General features: G+C 44.2%; 1 protein-coding gene and 2 non-coding genes across 5 annotated transcripts in view; 1 reads left to right on the top strand and 2 right to left on the bottom strand.

Moving 5' to 3' along the window:
* The window catches only part of LOC137370005 (tripartite motif-containing protein 54-like), a 139,439-nt gene extending 124,038 nt beyond the window's left edge, over positions 1–15,401 (bottom strand). For all 3 annotated transcript variants that reach the window (XM_068031920.1, XM_068031919.1, XM_068031921.1), the window contains exon 1: positions 15,161–15,401. In XM_068031920.1, the coding sequence (XP_067888021.1) occupies positions 15,161–15,328 (168 nt within the window). In that variant the 5' untranslated portion in view covers positions 15,329–15,401. The remainder of the gene's footprint in view (positions 1–15,160) is intronic.
* A 4,229-nt stretch (positions 15,402–19,630) lies between these two features.
* On the bottom strand, positions 19,631–19,719 carry trnay-gua (transfer RNA tyrosine (anticodon GUA)). Its single transcript is given in 2 exon segments — positions 19,631–19,666; positions 19,683–19,719. It is a non-coding gene; the product is annotated as a tRNA-Tyr (tRNA).
* Positions 19,720–20,703: 984 nt separating this feature from the next.
* Positions 20,704–20,776, top strand: trnar-acg (transfer RNA arginine (anticodon ACG)). Its single transcript has one exon. It is a non-coding gene; the product is annotated as a tRNA-Arg (tRNA).
* The last annotated feature ends 1,385 nt before the right edge of the window (positions 20,777–22,161 follow it).

The raw sequence follows: 22,161 nt of genomic DNA, 5'->3' as shown, positions 1-22,161 counted from the left end.
GAGTATTACTTAAACAGAGAATGACTGCAGAATTCCAGGGTGCAGAGGTGTTCTAGTGCATGAGTCACAAAAAGTTAGTATACAGGTACAGCAAGTAATAAAGAAGGCTAATGGAAGGCTATCCTTTATTATGAGGGGAATTGAAAATAAAAGTAAGGATGTTATGCTTCAGTTGTACAGGGCATTGGTGAGACCACTTCTCGAATACTGCGTGCAGTTTTGGTCTCCTAATTTAAGGAAGGATGTAAATACACTGGAGGCAGTTCAGAGGAGGTTTACTAGATTGATACCTGGAATGAGCAGGTTGTCTCATGAGGAAAGGTTGGACAGACTGGGCTTGGTTTCACTGGAGTTTAGAAGAGTGAGGGGAAACTTGATTGAAGTATATAAGATCCTGTACGGTCTTGACAAGGTGGACGTGGAAAGGATGTTTCCTCGTGTGGATGAGTCCAGAACTAGGGGGCACAGTTTTAAAATTAGGGGTTGCCCTTTCAGGAACGAGATGAGGAGAATTTTTTTCTCTCAGAGGGTTGTGTGACTTTGGAACTCTGCCTCAGAAGCTGGTGGAGGTGGGGTCATTGAATATTTTTAAAGCGGAGGTTGATACATTCTTGTTACGCAAGGGACTAAAAGGTTATCAGGGGTAGATGTGAGTTTTTTTAAGTCGTTCTTGGATGTGGGTGTCGCTGGCTAGGCCAGCATTTATTGCCCATCCCTAATTGCCCTTGAGAAGGTGGTGGGTGAGCTGTGTTCTTGAACTACTGCAGTCCATGTGGGGTAGGTACACCCACAGTGCTATTGGGAAGGGAGTTCCAGGATTTTGACCCAGTGACAGAGAAGAAACGGTGATATAGTTCCAAGTCAGGATGGGTGTGTGGCTTGGAGGGGAGCTTGCAGGTGGTGGTGTTCCCATGCATTTGCTGCCCTTGTCCTTCTAGGTGGTAGAGGTCGCAGATTTGGAAGGTGCTGTCTAAGGAGCCTTGGTGCGTTGCTGGAATTCGAAACACAACCGGATCAACCATGATCTTATTGAATGTCGGAGCAGGCTTGAGGGGCTGAATGGCCTACTTCTGCTCCTAATTCGCATGTTCGTATATTCGTATGTATGTTCGTATATCAGGGGAGAGCTAGGCCAATGCAGGCACTCAAATGATTTGGAGGGGGCCATTCCCAGTTTTAAACCTCATTTTCCTAGGATAACATTAACTGTATCCAGTGAAACATAATACTATGGTCTAGCCCTGGACCCCTGCCAATTGGAGAGTCTGGGGCTGGAGGGAAGGGGTTCCAGGGGCAAGCATAAGACAGGCTAATAAGTTTTTGCTTGGTCTTTGAGAGCCACCACCATCCCCCATCTCCACAGTGTAACAGGAGCTAGAAGACCCGATCTTGGTGGTTTGATTCGCAGCTGTACACCTGTAACTACACTTACGTTTGCACTTCGGAGCCAGATCTAGTCAGGGGCCATGCCTGCATCAGAATGCCCTTGGACCATGTTAATGTCCTAGGACAGGAAATAGCAGCATTCCTGGGTCTGAACTGAAGAGTACACTTCAGAGGTGTGATCCTCCTGTCCAATGCTTAGGTGGCAGCTGGAAAACTGACCACCATAATTTTTAGTTTAATTTTTTTTCATTCATTCATGGGATGTGGGCATCGCTGGCTAGGTCAGCATTTATTGCCCATCCCTAATTGCCCTTGAGAAGGTGGTGGTGAGCTGCCTTCTTGAACCGCTGCAGTCCATGTGGGGTAGGTACACCCACAGTGCTGTTAGGAAGGGAGTTCCAGGATTTTGACCCAGCGACAGTGAAGTTCCAAGTCAGGATGGTGAGTGGCTTGGAGGGGAATTTGCAGGTGTTGGTGTTCCCATGCATCTGCTGCCCTTGTCCTTCTAGGTGGTAGAGGCTGCGGTTTTGGAAGGTAGAATGTAGGTGTAAAGAAGGAATTTGAATTTAGAAAGCGCCGTATCACATTCCAAAGTGCAATGAATCCCAAAGTATTACTTTCAATATGTAGTCACTGGAGTCATGCAGGCAACTTCACCAGCACATTTGTACACAGCAAGATCTTATAAATTTGATGAATGGGTAGTTAACCAGATTTGGTGATGTTGTTTGAGGGAGAAATGTTGACCACGCCACCGGAAGAATTCTCTGTTTTTGAACTAGCAGCATTCAATCATTTACAACCACCTGAACAAAAAGGCTGTGGCTGGCTTTACTGGCCTATCTGGTAATGCAACACTCTGTCAATCGTGAACTGCAAGTCAATCAGTCTAGATTATATGCTCAAGTCATGGAGTGAGACTTCAACCTACAATCTTCTAGCTCAGAAATGAGTGTAATAATGAGCAAATAAATACAGCAAAATCATTGTGGTCTTCTTTTTATTTAAAAGCTACTCTCTCTGGCCTTTCGAATGTCAGATTATTTTGTCAAGCATAAAGAGAGCTTGTGCAATGTGTGACACACCTACTAAAAAAAGTCAGTTTATACTGGAATTAAGTTGAGTAAATTAACTTATAATATATTGCTATAATTTCAGATGGGATAAACATTAGCAAAGGAGGTTAAGTAATTTATTTTTCATAAATATATAAAGCTATCTCTCTAAGAGGCACTCCAGAAAAAAGCAATTTTCTGCTCAGGACACACCAAGTGTTGTTAGTATTGCTGACCTCCCCAGTAGTCAGATAGAGTGATACACATGGTAGTGTATCTCTGGCAATTGTGCCCATACGATGAACTCTCAGGGAAATTCAGGTCAGGGAGTAGAAATGTACAGCTGCAGCTACGTGAACTGGCTCATGTTAAAGGCCTAGTGCAGGCTTTGAAATGCTTCTGCATTTTCAAGATGTTCTTTTAATTTTTAATGATTTTTTTATTATGAAAAGAAAAGAAGTAATCATGAAACTGTACATGCTAACAGTAGGAGAATGGATATATTCCTGTCACTACTGCTAATAACTCCCTCTTTGTAGATTATCTCGCATGAATGTCATATAGAACAAATAAAAAATTATTATCCACATTTAACATAAAAGCATTATGAATAGAAATAACTTGGTAAGTCAGTTATACAAGTACTTACTGTGCTTATTTAAAGTCTTCTTTCCATTTTTTCCAATTAATGCATGTTTTAACCCATTTGTTTTAAATGGATTAATGCCTCCAGTACAAGCACTTTAAGCATTAATTTGATAACACCACCAACATCAATAATATAAGGAAGAGATCAGTGTATTGATCCCACAAGCATCGTAGACAATTTTACCTCTCTGGACACTCTAGGACTATTGAGGCTACTTAGTATTAGACTCTATGATGTGACCCAACATTTTGCATTTTGACTGGCTGAAAAATTGACTTTGGACACAAATTTGGAACATACAAATGGCACCATTTGGCAAAGTTACCCTTACTCTCAGAATGGATAGTGGGAGCACAGGAAGGCAGAAAAGAAAAGTAAGTTTAGAATAGGTGCAATAGGATATATTAGTTACAAAACAGTAAAATTAAAATAAAAAGGACAAAAAGTGAAAGAGAGAATGATAAAAAGAATATGTCAAATATTGGCAGTTTTTATGTAAAATCATATAGGTGCTTATATTACTTAAGAACTTAAGAACATAAGAAATAGGAACAGGAGTAGGCCATTCAGCCCTTCGAGTCTGCTCCGCCATTCAATGAAATAATGGCTGAAGTTCTACTTCAACACCATTTTCTTGCACTATCCCCACATCCCGTGATGTTTTTAATATGTAGTAATCTATCAATCTCAGTCTTGAACATATTCAACGACTGAGCCTCCAAAGCCCTTTGGGGCAGAGAATTCCACAGATTCATCACCCTCTGAGTGAAGAAATTCCGCCTCATCTCAGTCCTAAATGGCCTGCCCCTGTCCACTGGTTCTAGACTCCCCAGCCAGGGGAAATATCCTTCCTGCATCTACCCTGTCGAGCCCTGTAAGAATTTTGTATGTTTGAATGAGATCACCTCTCATTCTTCTAAACTTCAGAGAATAAAGACCCAGTCTATTTAATCTTTCCTCATAAGACAATCCCTCCATTCCAGGAATTAGTTTGGTGAACCTTTGTTGCATGCCCTCTATGGCAAGTATATCTTGTATATAAGGAGACCAAAACTGCACACAATACTCCAGGTGGGCCTCACTGAGGCTCTATATAACTGCAGTAAGACATCTTTACCCCTGTACTCTAATCCTCTTGTAATGAAGGCCAACATACCATTTGCCTTCTTGATTGCTTATTGTACTTGCATGTTAAATTTCAGTGACTCATGAACAAGGACACCCAAGTCCCTTTGAAATTCAACATATCCCAGCCTCTCACCATTTAAGAAATACTCTGAATTTCTGTTTTTCCTACCATGTGGATAACCTCACATTTCTCCACATTGTATTCCATCTGCCAAATTTTTGCCCACTCACTTAGCCTCTCCAAATCTCCTTGAAGTGTCTTTGCATCCTTCTCACAACTCACACTTCCACCTAGTTTTGTGTCATCTGCAAACTTGGAAATATTACATTAAATCCCCACATCCAAATCATTGATATAGATTGTGAATAGCCGCAGCCCAAGCACTGATCCTTGTGGTACCGCACTAGTCACAGATTGCCAATCCAAAAATGACCCATTTATTCCTAATCTCTGTTTTCTGTCCATTAACCAGTTCTCAATCCATGCCAGTATATTCCCCCGCAATCCCATGTGCTGTAATTTTGTTTACCAACTTCTTGTGTGGGACCTTATCAAAATCTTTCTGAAAATCTAACAATAACACATCCACCAGTTCCCCTTATCTATTCTGCTAGTTACATCCTCAAAAAACTCCAACAGGTTTGTTAAGCATGATTTCCCTTTCATAAATCCATGTTAACTCTGCCCAATCCTACCATTATTTTCTAAGTGTCCTGTTATCACATCCTTTATTATCGCATTTTCCCTACAACTGATGTTCGGCTAACAGGTCTGTCGTTTCCTGTTCTCTCTCTCCCTCATTTCTTAAATAGTGAGGTTATATTTGCCACCTTCCAATCTGCAGGAATCATTCCAGAGTCTAAAGAATTTTAAAAGATGACCACCAATGCATCTACTATCTCTACAGCCACCTCTTTCAACACTCTGGGTTAGATACACGCGATTTATCTACTTTAAGTCCCATTAACTTCTCTAGTATTTTTTTTTACTAATACTAATATCTTGCAGTTCCTCATTTACACTAGTCCTTTGATTCTCCATTATTTCTGGGAGGTTTTTAGTATTTTCCTCCATGAAAACAGACATGAAGTATATGTTTAGTTTCTCTGCCATTTCCTCATTCCCCCCATTATAAGTTCTCCTGACTCCGCTTGTAATGGACCCAAATTTGTCTTTGCTAATCTTTTCCATTTTACATTCCTATAGAAGCTTTTAAGTCCATTTTTATGTTTCTCGCTAGTTTACTCTCATATTCCATTTTTCCTTTCTTAATCTTTTTATTGGTCTGCCTTTGCAGAATTTTGAAATGTTCCCAATCCTCAGGCTTACCATTTTTTTGGCAACTTTCGAAGCCTCTTCCTTTGCTTGTTAGCCACGGTTGGAACACTTTCCTTATTGGGTTTTTTGTGCATTAAAGAAATGTATTTTTGTTGTAAACTATGCATTCATTCTTTAAATGTTAGCCATTGCGTGTCTACTGTCATACGTTTTAACATAGTTTCCCAATCCATCATAGCCAATTTGCCCCCCATATTTTCATTGTTTCCTTTACTTAGATTTAAGACCCTAGTTTCTGATTGAACTATATCACTTTCAAACTTAATGCAAAATTCTACCATATTATGGTCACTCTTTCTTAAAGGATCCTTTACAACAAGATTATTAATTAGCCCTTTTTCATTGCAAAATATTAGATCTAAAATAGCCCGTTCCCTAGTTGGTTCCTCAACACACTGCTCTAGAAAACCATCTCACATACATTCCAAGAATTCGTCCTCCACAACACTAGTACTAATAAAGTTTACCCAGTCTATATGTAGATTGAAATCCTCCATGATTACTGTATTACCCTTGTTACATACACCTCTAATTTCCTGAGTTATACTGTGATTTACGTTACCACTGCTGTTTGGTGGCCTAAAAACAACTCCGACCAATGTTTTCTGCCCCCTGTTGTTTCTTAGTTCGAACCAAACTGATTCTACCTCTTGATCTTTAGAACTGTCATCTCTCACTACAGTACTAATGCCCTCTTTAATTAAGAGAGCTACCCCACCACCTTTTCCCAGCTTCCTGTTCTTCCTGAATTTCATGCACCCTTGGATATTCAGGTCCCAGCTTTTGTTTCCTTATAGCCACGTCTCTGTACTGGCTATCAGGTCATACATATGAATTTCTATTTGAGCTGATGATTCAATTGTTTTATTGTGAATGCTGTGGGCATTCAAATACAGAGCCCTTAATTCATTTTTTTTTTACTGTTTTTGTAAACTCTGGCCCTATCTGCTGGCACACCCTTAAGTTTGCAATCACTGTCCCTTCCTGCCACACTCTGATCACCATTACCTTTATTGTTACCTTGATCGATTGTCTTGTCGTTTCCCTTTAATTTACTCAATCTTCCCCTACATGATCCCTTCCCCCCTCCATTTAGCTGAAAGCCCACTCTACTTCCCTAGTTATATGATTCACTAGAACACTGGTCCCAACATGGTTCGGATGAAGTCTGTCCCAATGGTAGAGCCCACACTTTCCCCGGTACAGGTGCCAGTGCCCCACAAACCGGAACCTACTTCTCCCACACCAGTCTTTGAGCCACACATTCATCTCTCTAATCTTATTTACCTGATGCCAATTTGCATGTGGCTCAGGTAATAATCCAGAGATTATTATCTTTGAGGTTTTGCTTTTTAATTTAGTGCCTAGCTCCTCATACTCCCTATGCAGAACCTCTTTCCTCATCCTAAGTATGTCATTCGCACCTACGTGGACCAGGATCTCTGGATCCTCCCCCTCCCACTGCAGGTTCCTCTCCAGCCCTGAGCAGATGTCCCAAACCTTGGCACCAGGCAAGCAATACAGCCTTCTGGACTCTCACTCTCGGCTGCAGAGAACAATGTCTATCCCCCTGACTATACTGTCCCCTACTACCACTACATTCATTCTAACTCCCCCCACCTGAATGGCTTCCTGTACCATCGTGCCATGGTCAATCTGCTCATCCACAATACAGCCCTCACTCTTATCCATACAAGTTGCAAGAACCCTGAACTTGTTGTTCAATTGCAAGGGCTGAGGCTCCTCCAATCCTACTTTTGTGATCCCCTTACCTGCCTGACTCACAGTTACACCCTCCTATCTCAGACCATTGACCAAATCAGATGACCCTATCCTGAGAGGTGTGACTGCCTACTGGAACAAAGTATCCAGGTAATTTTCCCCCTCCCTGATGCATCACAATTTCTGTGGCTCGGCTTCCAGCTCATCTACGCTGAGCTGAAGCTCCTCAAGCCACAGACACCTACTGCAGACGTGTTTCTTTTTATTTGTTCCAGGGATGTGAGCTGGGTCAGCATTTACTGCCCATCCCTAATTGCTCTTAAGAAGGTGGTGGTGAGCTGCCTTCTTGAACCGCTGCAGTCCATGTGGGGTAGGTACACCCACACTGCTGTTAGGAAGGGAGTTCCAGGATTTTGACGCAGAGACAGTGAAGGAATGGCGATATAGTTCCAAGTCAGGATGGTGTGTGGCTTGGAGGGAAATTTGCAGGTGGTGATGTTCCTGTGCATCTGCTGCTCTAGTCCTTGTAGGTGGTGGAGGTTGCGGGGTTAGAAGGTGCTGTCTTAGGAGCCTTGGTGCATTGCTGCATTGCATCTTGTAAATGGTACACACTGCCGCCACGGTGCATTGGTGGTGGAGGGAGTGAATGTTTGTGGATGGGGTGACAATCAAGCGGGCTGCTTTGTCCTGGATGGTGCCGAGCTTCTTGAGTGTTGTTGGAGCAGCACCCATCCAGGCAAGTGGAGAGTATTCCATCACACTCCTGACTTTTGCCTTGTAGATGGTGGACAGGCTTTGGGGAGTCAGGAGGTGAGTTACTCACTGCAGGATTCCTAGCCTCTGTCCTTCTCTTATAGCCATGGTATTTATATGGCTACTCCAGTTCAGTTTCTGGTCAATGGTAACCCCCAGAATGTTGATAGTGGGAGATTCAGCGATGGTAATACCATTGAATGTCAAGGGAAGATGATTAGATTCTCTCTTGTTGGACATAGTCATTGCCTGGCACTTGTGGATTTTTTTTATTCATTCATGGGATGTAGGCGTCACTGGCCAGGCCAGCATTTATTGCCCATCCCTAATTGCCCGTGAGAAGGTGGTGGTGAGCTGCCTTCTTGAGCCGCTGCAATCCATTTGGGGTAGGTATACCCACAGTTCTGTTAGGAAGGGAGTTCCAGGATTTTGACCCAGCGACAGTGAAGGAACGGCGATATAGTTCCAAGTCAGGATGGTGTGTGACTTGGAGGGGAACTTGCAGGTGGTGGTATTCCCATGTATTTGCTGCCCTTGTCCTTCTAGTTGGTAGAGGTCGTGTGTTTGGAAGATGCTGTCTAAGGAGCCTTGGTGCATTGCTGCAGTGCATCTTGTAGATGGTACACACTGTGGCCACTGTGCGTCGGTGGTGGAGGGAGTGAATGTTTGTAGATGGGGTGCCAATCAAGTGGGCTGCTTTGTCCTGGATGGTGTCGAGCTTCTTGAGTGTTGTTGGATCTGCACCCATCCAGGAGAGTATTCCATCACACCCCTGACTTGTGTCTTGTAGATGGTGGGCAGACTTTGGGGAGTCAGGAGGTGAGTTACTCGCCTCAGGATTCCTAGCCTCTGACCTGCTCTTGTAGCCATGTTATTTATATGGCTACTCCAGTTCAGTTTCTGGTCAATGGTAGCCCCTAGCATATTGATAGTGGGGGATTCAGCGATGGTAATGCTGTTGAATGTCAAGGGATGATGGTTAGATTCTCTCTTTATTTATTTACAGATACAGCACTGAAACAGGCCCTTCAGCCCACCGAGTCTGTGCCGTCCATCAACCACCCATTTATACTAATCCTATACTAATCCCATATTCCTACCACATCCCCACCTTCCCTATATTCCCCTACCACCGACCTATACTAGGGGCAATTTATAATGGCCAATTTACCTATCAACCTGCAAGTCTTTGGCTGTGGGAGGAAATCGGAGCACCCGGAGAAAACCCACGCTGTCACAGGGAGAACTTGCAAACTCCGCACAGGCAGTACCCAGAATTGAACCCGGATCGCTGGAGCTGTGAGGCTGCGGTGCTAACCACTGCGCCACTGTGCCACCCATCTTGTTGGAGATGGTGTTGTGTGGCGTGAATGTAACTTGCCACTTATCAGCCCAAGCCTGAATATTGTCAGGTCTGGCTGCATTTCTGCACAGACTGCTTCCGTATCTGAGGAGTCGCGAATGGTGCTGAACTTTTTGCAATCATCAGCGAACATCCACACTTCTGAGCTTATGATGGAAGGAAGGTCATTGATGAAGCAGCTGAAGGTGGTTACACCTAGGATACTACCCTGAGGAACTCCTGCAGTGATGTCCTGGAGCTGAGATGATTGACATCCAACAACCACAACCATCTTCCTTTGCGCTAGGTATGACTTCAACCAGCGGAGAGTTTTCCCCCCGATTCCCATTGACTCCAGTTTTGCTTGGGCTCCTTGATGCCATACTCAGTCAAATGCTGCCTTCATGTCAAGGGCAGTCACTCTCACCTCACTCTCTATGCCATGGGTTGCGGTTACGACACATCACCTGTCCTTCCATCTTTATTGTGTTAATTACATTGAATTTGTTTTTCTTAATTAATTTATAGTTTCCCTCTTCACTGAATTCCCTCACTCACCAAACTCCCTTCTTCACAGACTGTTTTTTTATTCGTTCATTGTATATGGGCATTGCTGGCTAGGCCAGCATTTATTGCACATCCCTAATTGCCCATGAGAAGGTGGTGGTGAGCTGCCTTCTTGAACCGCTGCAGTCCTTGGGGTTTAGGTACACCCACAATGTGTTAGGAAGGGAGTTCCAGGATTTTGACACAGCGACAGTGAAGGAACAGCGATATCGTTCCAAGTCAGGATGGCGTGTGACTTGGAGGGGAACACGCAGGTGGCGGTGTTCCCATGCAACTCCTGCCCTTGTCCTTCTAGGTGGTAGAGGTCGGGTGTTTAGAAAGTGTTGTTGAAGGTGCCTTGGTGAGTTGCTGCAGTGCACCTTGTCGATGGTAGTGAAGGGAACGAATGTTGAAGGTGGTGGATGGGGTGCCAATCAAGCGGGCTGCTTTGTCCTGGATGGGGTTGAGCTCCTTGAGTGTTGTTGGAGCTGTACTTATCCAGGCAAGTGGAGAGTATTCCATCACACTCCTGATTTGTGCCTTGTAGATGGTGGACAGGTTTTGGGGAGGCAGGATTCCTAGCCTCTGACCTGCTCTTATAGCCATGGTATTTATATGGCTACTCCAGTTCAATTTCTGGTCAATGATGATCCCCAGGATGTTGCTAGTGGGGGATTCAGCAATGGTAATGCCATTGAATGTCAAGGGGAGATGTTTAGATTCTCTCTTGTTTGAGATGGTCATTGCCTGGCACTTGTGTGGCACGAATGTTACTTGCCACTTATCAGTCCAAGCCTGTATGTTGTCCAGGTCTTGCTGTAAAGAGACGTGGGCTGCTTCAGTATCTGAGGAGTCACGAATGGTGCTGAATGTTGTGCAATCATCAGCGAACATCCCCACTTCTGACCTTATGATTGAAGGAAGGTCATTGATGAAGCAGCTGAAGATGGTTGGGCCTAGGACACTCCCCTGAGGAACTCCTACAGTGATGTCCTTGCACTGAGATGTTTGACCTCCAACTACCACAACCATCTTCCTTTGCGCTAGGTATGACTCCAACCAGCGGAGAGTTTTCCCCGATTCCCATTGACTCCAGTTTTGCACGGGGTCCTTGATGCCATACTCAGTCAAATGCTGCCTTGATGTCAAGGGAAGTCACTCTCACCTCACCTCTGGAGTTCAGCTCTTTTGTCCATGTTTGGACCAAGGCTGTAATGAGGTCAGGAGCTGAGTGGCCCTGGTGGAAGCCAAACTGAGCGTCACTGAGCAGGTTATTGCTAAGCAAATGCTGCTTGATAGCACGGTTGACGACACCTTCCATCACTTTGCTGACGATTGGGAGTAGACTGATAGGGCAGTAATTGGCCGGGTCAGATTTGTCCTGCTTTTTGTGTACAGGACATATCTGCACAATTTTCCACATTGCTGGGTAGATGCCAGTATTGTAGCTGTACTGGAACAGCTTGGTTAGAGGCACAGCTAGTTCTGGAGCACAGGTCTTCAGTACTATTGCCGTAATGTTGTCAGGGCCAATAGCCTTTGCAGTATCCAGTGCCTTCAGCCATTTCTTGATATCAAATGGAGTGAATCGGATTGGCTGAAGACTGGCATCTGTGATTCTGGGACCTCAGAAGGAGGCCGAGATAGATCATCCACTCGGCACTTCTGGCTGAAGAGGGATGTTCATGCTTCAGCCTTGTCTTTTGCACTGACGTGCAGGGCACCCCCATCATTGAGGATGGGGATATTTGTGGAGTCTCCTCCTGTCAGATTTTTAATTGTTCACCACCATTCACGATTGGATGTGGCAGGATCGCAGAGCTTAGATGTGATCCATTGGTTTTGGGATTGCTTAGCCCTGTCAAGTGCATGCTGCTTCCACTGTTTGGCATGCAGGTAGTCCTGTGTTGCAGCTTCACCAGGCTGTCACCTCATTTTTAGGCTCCTGGCATGCCGTCCTACACTCTTCATTGAACCAGGGTTGATTCCTGGCTTGATGGTAATGGTAGAGTGGAGGTTACCGATTGTGGTTGAATACACTTCTGCTGCTGCTGATGGCCCATAGCGTCTCATGGATGCCCAGTTTTGAGTTGCTAGATCTCTTTGAAATCTATCCCATTTAGCACCGTGGTAGTGTCACACAACACGATGGTGGGTACCCTCAATGTGAAGATGGGACTTTGTCTCCACAGGACTGTGAGGTGGTCACTCCTTTCATTACTGTCATGGACAGATGCATCTGTGACAGGTAGAAATTGGTGAGGATGAGGTCAAGTAGATTTTTATCTCTTGTTGGTTCCCTCACTACCTGCCACAGACTCACTCTGTGCACTCAAGCAGCACTCAGGGTGGACAAACAGCACTCAGAGACCCCTGAATTTATACCCTCTGAAAAGCAATGATGAGTCAGTTTTGCTAGAGTTCTGCTAGAGCTCAGAACCTAGTTTAAGCTTGTTACCTAATTAACTAGCTACAGCTACTCTCAGAGAGCTTGTATATCCCTGTTTAAAACTGGAAGAAATGTAACTTGCCTCTTAACTTAAGCAGTAATTTTAGTCAATTGCTAAATGTAAATAAAAACTGGACTTCAGAGAGAGGTTAACCCTTAAAATCCCATCACTTGCCAAACTCCCCTCTTCACACTCTGTGCTCTCAAGCAGCACTCAGTGCAATGTAGAGTTAACATTACAACAATAAAGCTTTTCTTGATACCTGCATAGCATTAATACTGTAATATTTGTGTTTGTTTGGTGGCAGGTGTGTGAGCTGTATCAAAGCTGGCATGCCCAGGGGTATAAGAGTAATGAGAAAAGTGAAGTCTGCTGTGGGCTGAACTGAAAAGCTATTTCAGATCTAGTGACGACAAAATTGTTCAGAGGCTCCAAGGGCTTTTTATCACAGTTACAGTGGAAGACCAGCAGAATCTTCCAGTTTCTACAGGTCTCTGACATTTACAAAGGTTTACAACTTGCTTTATACGGGGTGGAACCTCCACCCACTGCTTACAAGACAAATATTATTGGGAAGAAGAGACAGGGACAGGGAAGCCCCATGCCTAGAGTTCCCACTCCATTGGCTCAGTTGGGATCTGGCATCTTCAGAGACCAGCAATCACAGTGAGTTGAGTCATGCCGGCTGCCAGCTGGGTGTAAGTTGGCCCCCACTCATAGAGTCAGAGAGTCATAGAGTCAGAGAGTTATACAGCACAGAAACAGGCCCTTCGGCCCATCGTATCCGTGCCGGCCATCAAGCACCTATCTATTCTAATCCCATTTTCCAGCACTTGGCTATGGCGTTTCAAGTGCTCATCTAAATACTTGTTAAATGTTGTGAGGGTTCCTGTCTCTACCACTCCTTCAGTTAGTGTGTTCCAGATTCCAACCACCCTCTGGGTGAAGTTTTTCCTCAAATCCCCTCTAAACCTCCTGCCCCTTACCGTAAATCAATGCCCTCTGGTTATTGACACCTCTGCTAAGGGAAAAAGTTTCTTCCTATATACCCTATCTATGCCCCTCATAATTTTGTATACCTCAATCAGGTCCCTCCTCAGCATTCTCTGCTCTAAGGAAAACAATCCTAACCTATCCAGTCTCTCATCACAGTTGAAATGCTCCAGCCCAGGCAATATCCTGGTGAATCTCCTCTGCACACTCTCCAGTGCAATCATATCCTTCCTATAGTGTGGCGACCAGAACTGTACACAGTACTCCAGCTGTAGTCTAACTAGTGTTGTATACAGCTCCATCATAGCCTCCCTGCTCTTATATTCTATGCCTCGGCTAATAAAGGCAAGTATCGCATACGTTTTCCTAACCACCTTATCTACCTGTGCTGCTGCCTTCAGTGATCTATGGACAAGTACACCAAGGTCCCTCTGACCCTCTGTACTTCCTTGGGTCCTACCATCCATTGTATATTCCCTTGCCTCTGGTGGGCTCCAAGCAAAAGAAGTGACCTGGATTACCTCCACAGCGCCCCACCCATGAAAATAGAACAGCAAATAGATTGGTCCCCTTGCACATAGGGCTGAGGAGGAGTTGGCCAGTGAGGGCTGAAAGCCTGGAGAATCTCCACTCCCCAATGGCAGGTGGCAGTGGAATTTCCATCTATATGGGTAGAGGTACCTGAGATTCACCTCTAATGGTGTTTGTGCTTCCCACTGACCCTGTAACTCTGTTGGGGTCAGTACTGGAGTGCACTGGCAGATACAATCGCATTGTAAATGCTGTGGTCACTTGGTGAGGAATTTTTGGGTCTATGTTAGGGTGTTCAGCATTAAGGTGAGGTGACATACAGTATATTTTTATCAACCCACATGAAAATTAATAATGATTTGCAAAAAAGTAAACAATAACAACTTGCATTTACATAGCGCCTTTACTGTAGAAAAATGTCCCAAGGCACTTCACAGTTGTTCTATAAAACAAAATTTAACACCAAACTACATAAGGGAATCTTAGGGCAGTTGAGGTGGGTTTTAAGAAACATCTTAAAGGACAAAAGAGAGGTAAAGAGGTGGAGAGATGTAGGGAGGGAATTCCAGAACTTGGGGCCTCAGCATCTGAAAGCACAGCCCCCAATAGTGGTATGATTAAAATCAGAAATGTGCAAGAGGTCGGAATCGGAGTTACTCAGCTATATTGGAGAGTTGTGGGGCTGGAGGCAATTACAGAGACAGGGAGGGATTTGAAAACAAGGATGAGAATTTTAAAATCAAAGCATTGCTTAACTGGAAGCCGATGTAAGTCAACAAGCACCTTGGGGGTGATGGGTGAACAGGACTTGGTGTGAGTTAATACACAGGTAACAGAGTTTGGATGATCACAAGTTCACAAAGAATGGAAGATGGGAGGTCGGCCATGAGTGCATTAGAATAGTCAAGTCTAGAGGTAACATGGATCCCTAACCCGGGCCTAAATCTCTCAACCCCACATCAATTCTAATTCCCTGAAAAAGCTTCCTTAAACCATGTTCACAAGAGAGGTATTTTCCTATGGAATTCCTCACAAAAAGTTAGGTAAACAAAAAAACCTTGCACAGAACATAGGGTAACAACTCATTCCACTCCAGCCTTTGCTGGGATCGAAGTTCCCAATCATCCGTTGTCTGATCTCGGGGGCCATTTCTCCTTCACAACAGTAGTAGAAAACTCAATTTGTTATCACAGCTCTACAAATTAGTTCATTTAATGCTTTTTCATTCAAATGATTTACACAGGGTCCCGACAGCCCTTAACGTACCTGAAACATGTCATTCGCACACTTCCGGCACAGGTTATGCTGACATGGGAGAATAACAACTGGTTTGGAGAACATTTCTAAACAAATCGGGCAAATCAGTTGCTTTTCCAGGTTGTCCATGGTTTGCCGATCATTGGTCAAAAGGTTGTAGTCTATGGAAGTGGTCATGTCAGAAAGTTTCCGAGATCAGGGCTAACTCGTAAAGTTACCTTCAGAAAATAAACTTCCTGCAGCTGCTCTTTTCCCTTTCTTCCTGACTTGCACTGGGGTTGTAACCTGATTGACTGGAACACTTCTTGATGTTTCTGCATGGGTAACATTGTCTTGGATTGGATTGGTGGGTTTGATGTTGTTTTTAGCAGCAGTTCGTCAGCCGTTGCCATGTTTGCTGTGCACTGTTATGTCCTTATATGAAACTGGCACTGAAAGACTGACTGTCAGGGCTGCTGTCTCTCTTCTTGCTGTCTCCCCCAAACTTACACCTGTCAGCAATCACATCCAAAACAGCTGCTTCTCTGGACATTGACGTTCAGAAAGAAATGTTCTTTAACCTGAATTAAAGCAAACAACGTCAAGCAGAACTACATGTAATAACTTTTGCCAAATTCACAGCCCCCAAGATAGTAGTGAACTCATATGCAAATTGCATTTTATTAAAATATCTTGGTATCATGACAATGACTGCTGATAACCTTGACAGTTCTGCACAGGCTCACTCAAACCTGGAGCCAAGCCAAAGTTTTAAATAGCAAAGAGATACTGTACGTACCATGTATTTATCATACTGATTCAGCAGATTACACTCTCACTTTTTTTTTATGTAAAAAGGTGAAATGCCTCCTAATAATATTTAAATATTTTATGCATATTGCATTAATAAAAAATGAAAAATAAACAAAAATTTAAATTTTAAAGTATTTTAAAGGGTATTCTAACTGTGACAAATCATTTGTGAAAATTCAAATCATAACAAGGTTTGCTATTATTTATTTATGAGAGGTGGCTGCTGATTTGAAGTTCCTTTTGTATGTACTGTAGAACATGCCAGGAGCAACACCAGGCATACCTAAAAACGAGGTGCCAAAATGGGGACGTTACAACATAGGACTACCTGCATGCTAAACGGCGGAAGCAGCATGTTTTTGACAGAGCTAATCCACAACCAACGGATTACATCAAAGCTCTGCTGTCTTGCCACGTCAGTTGTGAATGGTGGTGAACAATTAAACAACTAACCGGAGGAGAAGGCTCCATCTTCAATGACAGAAGAGCCCAGCATGTCGGTGCAAAAGACAAGGCTGTAGCATTTGCAACCATCTTCAGCTAGAAGTGCCGAGTGGATGATTTATTTTGGCCTCCTCATTGCAGCTTTGTTCCAAACATGGACAAAAGAGCTAAGTTCCAGGGGTAAAATGAGAGTAATTGCCCTTTACATCAAGGCAGGATTTGGCCGAGTGTGGCATCAAGGAGCCTGAGTAAAATTGAAGTCAATGGGAATCAGGGGGAAATCTCTCCACTGGTTGGAGTTACACCTAGCACAAAGGGAGATGGCTCTGGTTGTTGGAAGCCAATTATCTCAGTCCCAGGAAATCACTGCAGGAGTTCCTCAGGGTAGTGTCCTAGGCCCAATCATCTTCAGCTGCTTCATCAATGATTCCTTCCATCATAAGGTGGAGATGTTCACTGATGATTACACAGTGTTCAATACCATTTGCACCTCTTCAGATACTGAAGCAGTCCATACCCACACGCAGCAAGACCTGGATACCTGAGGTTTATGGAACGTGCAGGATGGGTGGTTGGCCAAAAAAGCATTGGAATAGTTGAGCATTGAAAAAATTACCACCCCATTGTTACTGCATTCGAGGCCCCCCCGCCCCCACTGCCCATCCCCTCCCCCACCCTGGGATTGCCTCCCCACCCATGAGACCCGACCTGCTGACCGGCTCAGTGTAGGAGCTGGCCACTTTTCCACGATCCCAACAGGCAAGCTGCCACAGGGGTGCCCATGTGTCGCCTTCAGCTTGTCGATGGTATCGAAGTGAGACCCAAACCTGCCTTGGGCACAAATCAAATTTTTCAGTCACTGTGTTTTCATTGGGGCAATTATACATCGCACAACATTTTGAATGAGAATTGATGTGCTACAAATGCAATCATGGCTAATGACACCTCATCATGACCACTGTTCCCAAGCAGATAACCTATGAAGCACAGAGTGAAATAGGCAGGAATGAGGAACTCAATTGTGTAGAGATGTTTGGCCCAGTCATTGGAAGTCTTACAATATTAAATTAGTAAAACAATTAGCAGTTTAGCGAGCATCTTACAGTGTAACCTGGAAAACATTAACAAAATTATAGCAGCACACTACACAACATCATTGCGAACAGAGAACTCTCTATGGACTTGATTGGAGTAGCAGCAAGCTGTGGAAAACCATGTGGACATTTTTCGAAACCTGCCTGCCCTGGATGTCGGGTCAAAAATGAAAATTCTTTGGAAACTTCAGTAACCAAGTCCCTTATAGTCATATACCAGTAACGGGGGCTATTCTGATACAAGATTAGTTCAGCATTAAAGTCAGAGAGCACCTATTCATGCAATAAGTAATGCTTGGAATGGTGTTCTAGGTAAGAAAGTAGAAATAAAACTGGTATAGTTCATGAGGCAGAAGATGTTGTTTGCTGCAGTATCAACAGAAAGATGAGCTAGATGTGTCAATTGCTAAAACAGGCCAGCTACATTGGCAGGGAGCATGAAAATCTAAAGTGGGGCTAGTCCTACCAACTTTGTTTTGATGTATTCTTGGAGGCTTGACCACGTGAGATCATGTGATTCTTGAACATGTGACATCTGAAAATATTATTGCATGTTTTTCTGACTGGATAGTAGGGACCCCAGGAGGTGGTATTAGGACCATTGCTCTCCTTATAAATGACCTGAACTTGGATATAGGAAATAAAATTGCACAGTTTGCAGATGATACAAAACTTGGCAATGTAATAAACAATGATTATGATAGCAGCAGACTTCAGGAGGACATACAGACTGGTGGAATTGGCAGACACATGGCAGATGCAATTAAATGCAGATAAGTTTGAAGTGACATGATTTGGGAAAAACAACATGGAGGGGCAGTATATACTAAATGGCACTATTTTGTAGTGGGGGGTACAGGGTGGGGGGGCAAGAACAGAGGGACCTGGGGGTGCGTATTCACAAATCTTTGAAGGTGGCACAGTAAATTGAGAAGGCGGTTAAGAAAGTGCATGGGATACTTGGTTTTGTAAATAGGGGCACTGTTTACAAAAACAAGACATGCTAAACTTTTACAAATTCCTAGCTAGGCCTCAGCTGGAATATTGTGTTCGATTATGGGCACCAGAAGAATGCCAAGGCCTTGGAGAGCACACAGAGCTTTACCAGGATGATACCAGGAATGAGGAACTCAATTGTGTAGAGAGATTGGAGAAGCTGGGATTGTTCTTCTTAGACCAAGGACGGTTAAGAAGAGAGCTAATAGAGCATTCAAAATTATGAGGGGTTTTGATAGAGCAAGTAGGAAGAATTTATTTCCTCTGGCAAGTGGGTCAGATTTAAATAAATGGCAAAAGAACTAAAGGGGAAGTCAGGAAAACATTCTTCACACAGTGGGTTGTTAAGATCTGGGACGCACTACCTGAAAAGGTGGTGGAATCAGATTTCAAAGGAACATTTAAAATGCAACTAGAAACGTATTTGAATAGGACTAATTTGCAAGGTTATGGGGAAAAAGCTGGGGTGTGGGACTAAATTGGACAGCTCTTTCAAAGAGCCAGCACAAGCATGATGGGCCAAATGGCCTCCTTCTGTGCTGCAAGATTCCATGATGTTATCTTTCTCCCAATCTCATTGGACTCTGATTTAGACTTAAGTTCTCGGTAAAGGTGACAACTCTGAACTAGGAACCTCAGTCAGAACTGATCTGTAGATTGGACGTCACACGTCAAAACCAACCTGAACCAAACTGAGAGATCACACAAAAGGCAGAGGGAGTGGTGTTTGGACACTTCTTACAGAGCACTTGTTCTCAACTCAGCACCAACATTTCTAGACTATGCCCTGGGCTCAGACTCAATTAAGGAGAGTTTTCATAGGATGAATCATAGACCCTGTGAACATAGTGTGTACAACAAATCTATAGGTCGGCGCAACATCGAGGGCCGAAGGGCCTGTACTGCGCTGTAATGTTCTAATTCTAATTCTAATTCTATACCCATGTGTAGATAGCCCGTGTTAAGCCATATGTACATAGCTCCTGTCTACACCCAGTGTGAACATGGTTGCTAATGCAGCAATATAAATGAATATACTGATAAAATATCTTCCGTAAAATATTTATGACACTTTAAAATGTTTTGTAAAATTGGCACGATTACAGATTTTAAAAATGCCAATGAATAAACGGATAATGAAAAAAGACACTTGTCCTTCGAGCCGGAATCGAACCAGCGACCTAAGGATTTCCTGGGCTTAGCCTCTACAGTCCTCCGCTCTACCAGCTGAGCTATCGAAGGCACTGGAAACCCACCTGAATAACAAACTACACAAGGGCGGGGAGGGAGGCGTGAAGTAAAAATTATGTATTTCTGGTTTCGTGCCTGATTATGGAGCGCAGCACGAAGCCGGCAAAAGCACAGCGAGCAGCCGGGTCCAGTCTGATAACGGGGTCCCACAGGAACAATATTACTCAAACACAGGGCGTTAATCCAGGATCAATCTGCACCAACTCAAACAGAAGCTGTTGCTCCAAGATTAGTCTATTGCTACAGGCTGTTCCTCTGAGATCAGACTGCACCCAAACAATCAGAGCATCCGCAGTATTTTGCTTTTAAATCAGAGGATTGCTGCTGCAAGACTAATCTACAGTCATTGCTACTCCAGGATTAGTCTGCACACACACTAACTGTTACTCCAGGATTAGTCTGCACACACACTAACTGTTACTCCAGGAGCAGTCTGCACACACACTAACTGTTACTCCAGGAGCACTCTGCACACACACCAACTGTTACTCCAGGATTAGTCTGCACACACACTAACTGTTACTCCAGGAGCAGTCTGCACACACACTAACTGTTACTCCAGGAGCACTCTGCACACACACCAACTGTTACTCCAGGATTAGTCTGCACACACACTAACTGTTACTCCAGGAGCAGTCTGTAGCGACTGCAGGACCCCTTCGCTCTGAACTAATTCTGCCGACAGCTGCAGGTTGAAATCCAAGGGTTGGCCGATCCTGGAGTCAAGCTCCATTTCCCGCGGTACGCTGTCCTCTGTAAACTTGCTTTCCCCAGGGGCAGCAGCCTTCAGTCGGTTATATTTCTGAGGAAGCAGCGAAAGGATAGCATGTAAAGTGCAGTGAGCTCCGGGTAGGGGATGTTAGTGGCCCTGTGCTGGCTGTGCGGAATTCAGTAACTGAACATTGGCTCAGCGAATCACAGTAAAATTTGTACCGATTTTACTGCTACTATCAGCCCGAGAATAGATTTTGTGTAGGGTCAGTGGCGCAATGGATAACGCGTCTGACTACGGATCAGAAGATTGCAGGTTCGACTCCTGCCTGACTCGTGTTGTTTTCTTACTTTAGTAGCTGCAGTAAATTGCACTTATATCAATACATGTTACTGTGAATTTAAATATCCAATACGAATTATTTCGGCAATGCATGGAAAACTAGTATCTACTTCGGGGCAATATAATTTTCAACTTAACAGGAATAATCTTCAAACAACAGGGAATTACAGACCAGTTAGCCTTACATCAGAGGGTTAGATAGGGTGGATAGTGAGAGTCTTTTTCCTCGGATGGTGATGGCAAACACGAGGGGACATAGCTTTAAGTTGAGGGGTGATAGATACAGGACAGATGTTAGAGGTAGTTTCTTTACTCAGAGAGTAGTAGGGGCGTGGAACGCCCTGCCTGCAACAGTAGTAGACTCGCCAACTTTAAGGGCATTTAAGTGGTCATTGGATAGACATATCATCACCTCATTCCATGACAATATGAAAGGCACAATTCAACATGGTGGCTCCTCATCAGAGCCCTTTCCTATCCTGAGTGGTGTGAAACAGGGCTGTGTTCTCGCACCCACACTATTTGGGATTTTCTTCTCCCTGCTGCTTTCACATGCGTTCAAATCCTCTGAAGAAGGAATTTTCCTCCACACAAGATCAGGGGGCAGGTTGTTCAACCTTGCCCGTCTAAGAGCGAAGTCCAAAGTACGGAAAGTCCTCATCAGAGAACTCCTCTTTGCTGACGATGCTGCTTTAACATCTCACACTGAAGAATGCCTGCAGAGTCTCATCGACAGGTTTGCGTCTGCCTGCAATGAATTTGGCCTAACCATCAGCCTCAAGAAAACGAACATCATGGGGCAGGATGTCAGAAATGCTCCATCCATCAATATTGGCGACCACGCTCTGGAAGTGGTTCAAGAGTTCACCTACCTAGGCTCAACTATCACCAGTAACCTGTCTCTAGATGCAGAAATCAACAAGCGCATGGGTAAGGCTTCCACTGCTATGTTCAGACTGGCCAAGAGAGTGTGGGAAAATGGAGCACTGACACGGAACACAAAAGTCCGAGTGTATCAGGCCTGTGTCCTCAGTACCTTGCTCTACGGCAGCGAGGCCTGGACAACGTATGCCAGCCAAGAGCGACGTCTCAATTCATTCCATCTTCGCTGCCTTCGGAGAATACTTGGCATCAGGTGGCAGGACTATATCTCCAACACAGAAGTTCTTGAAGCGGCCAACACCCCCAGCTTATACACACTACTGAGTCAGCGGCGCTTGAGATGGCTTGGCCATGTGAGCCGCATGGAAGATGGCAGGATCCCCAAAGACACATTGTACAGCGAGCTCGCCACTGGTATCAGACCCACCGGCCGTCCATGTCTCCGTTATAAAGACGTCTGCAAACGCGACATGAAATCGTGTGACATTGATCACAAG

The sequence above is a fragment of the Heterodontus francisci genome, chromosome 5 (genome assembly GCF_036365525.1).
Source record: "Heterodontus francisci isolate sHetFra1 chromosome 5, sHetFra1.hap1, whole genome shotgun sequence".
NCBI classification, from domain to species: Eukaryota; Metazoa; Chordata; class Chondrichthyes; order Heterodontiformes; family Heterodontidae; genus Heterodontus; species Heterodontus francisci.
This window is presented reverse-complemented; position numbering and strand designations above follow the sequence as displayed.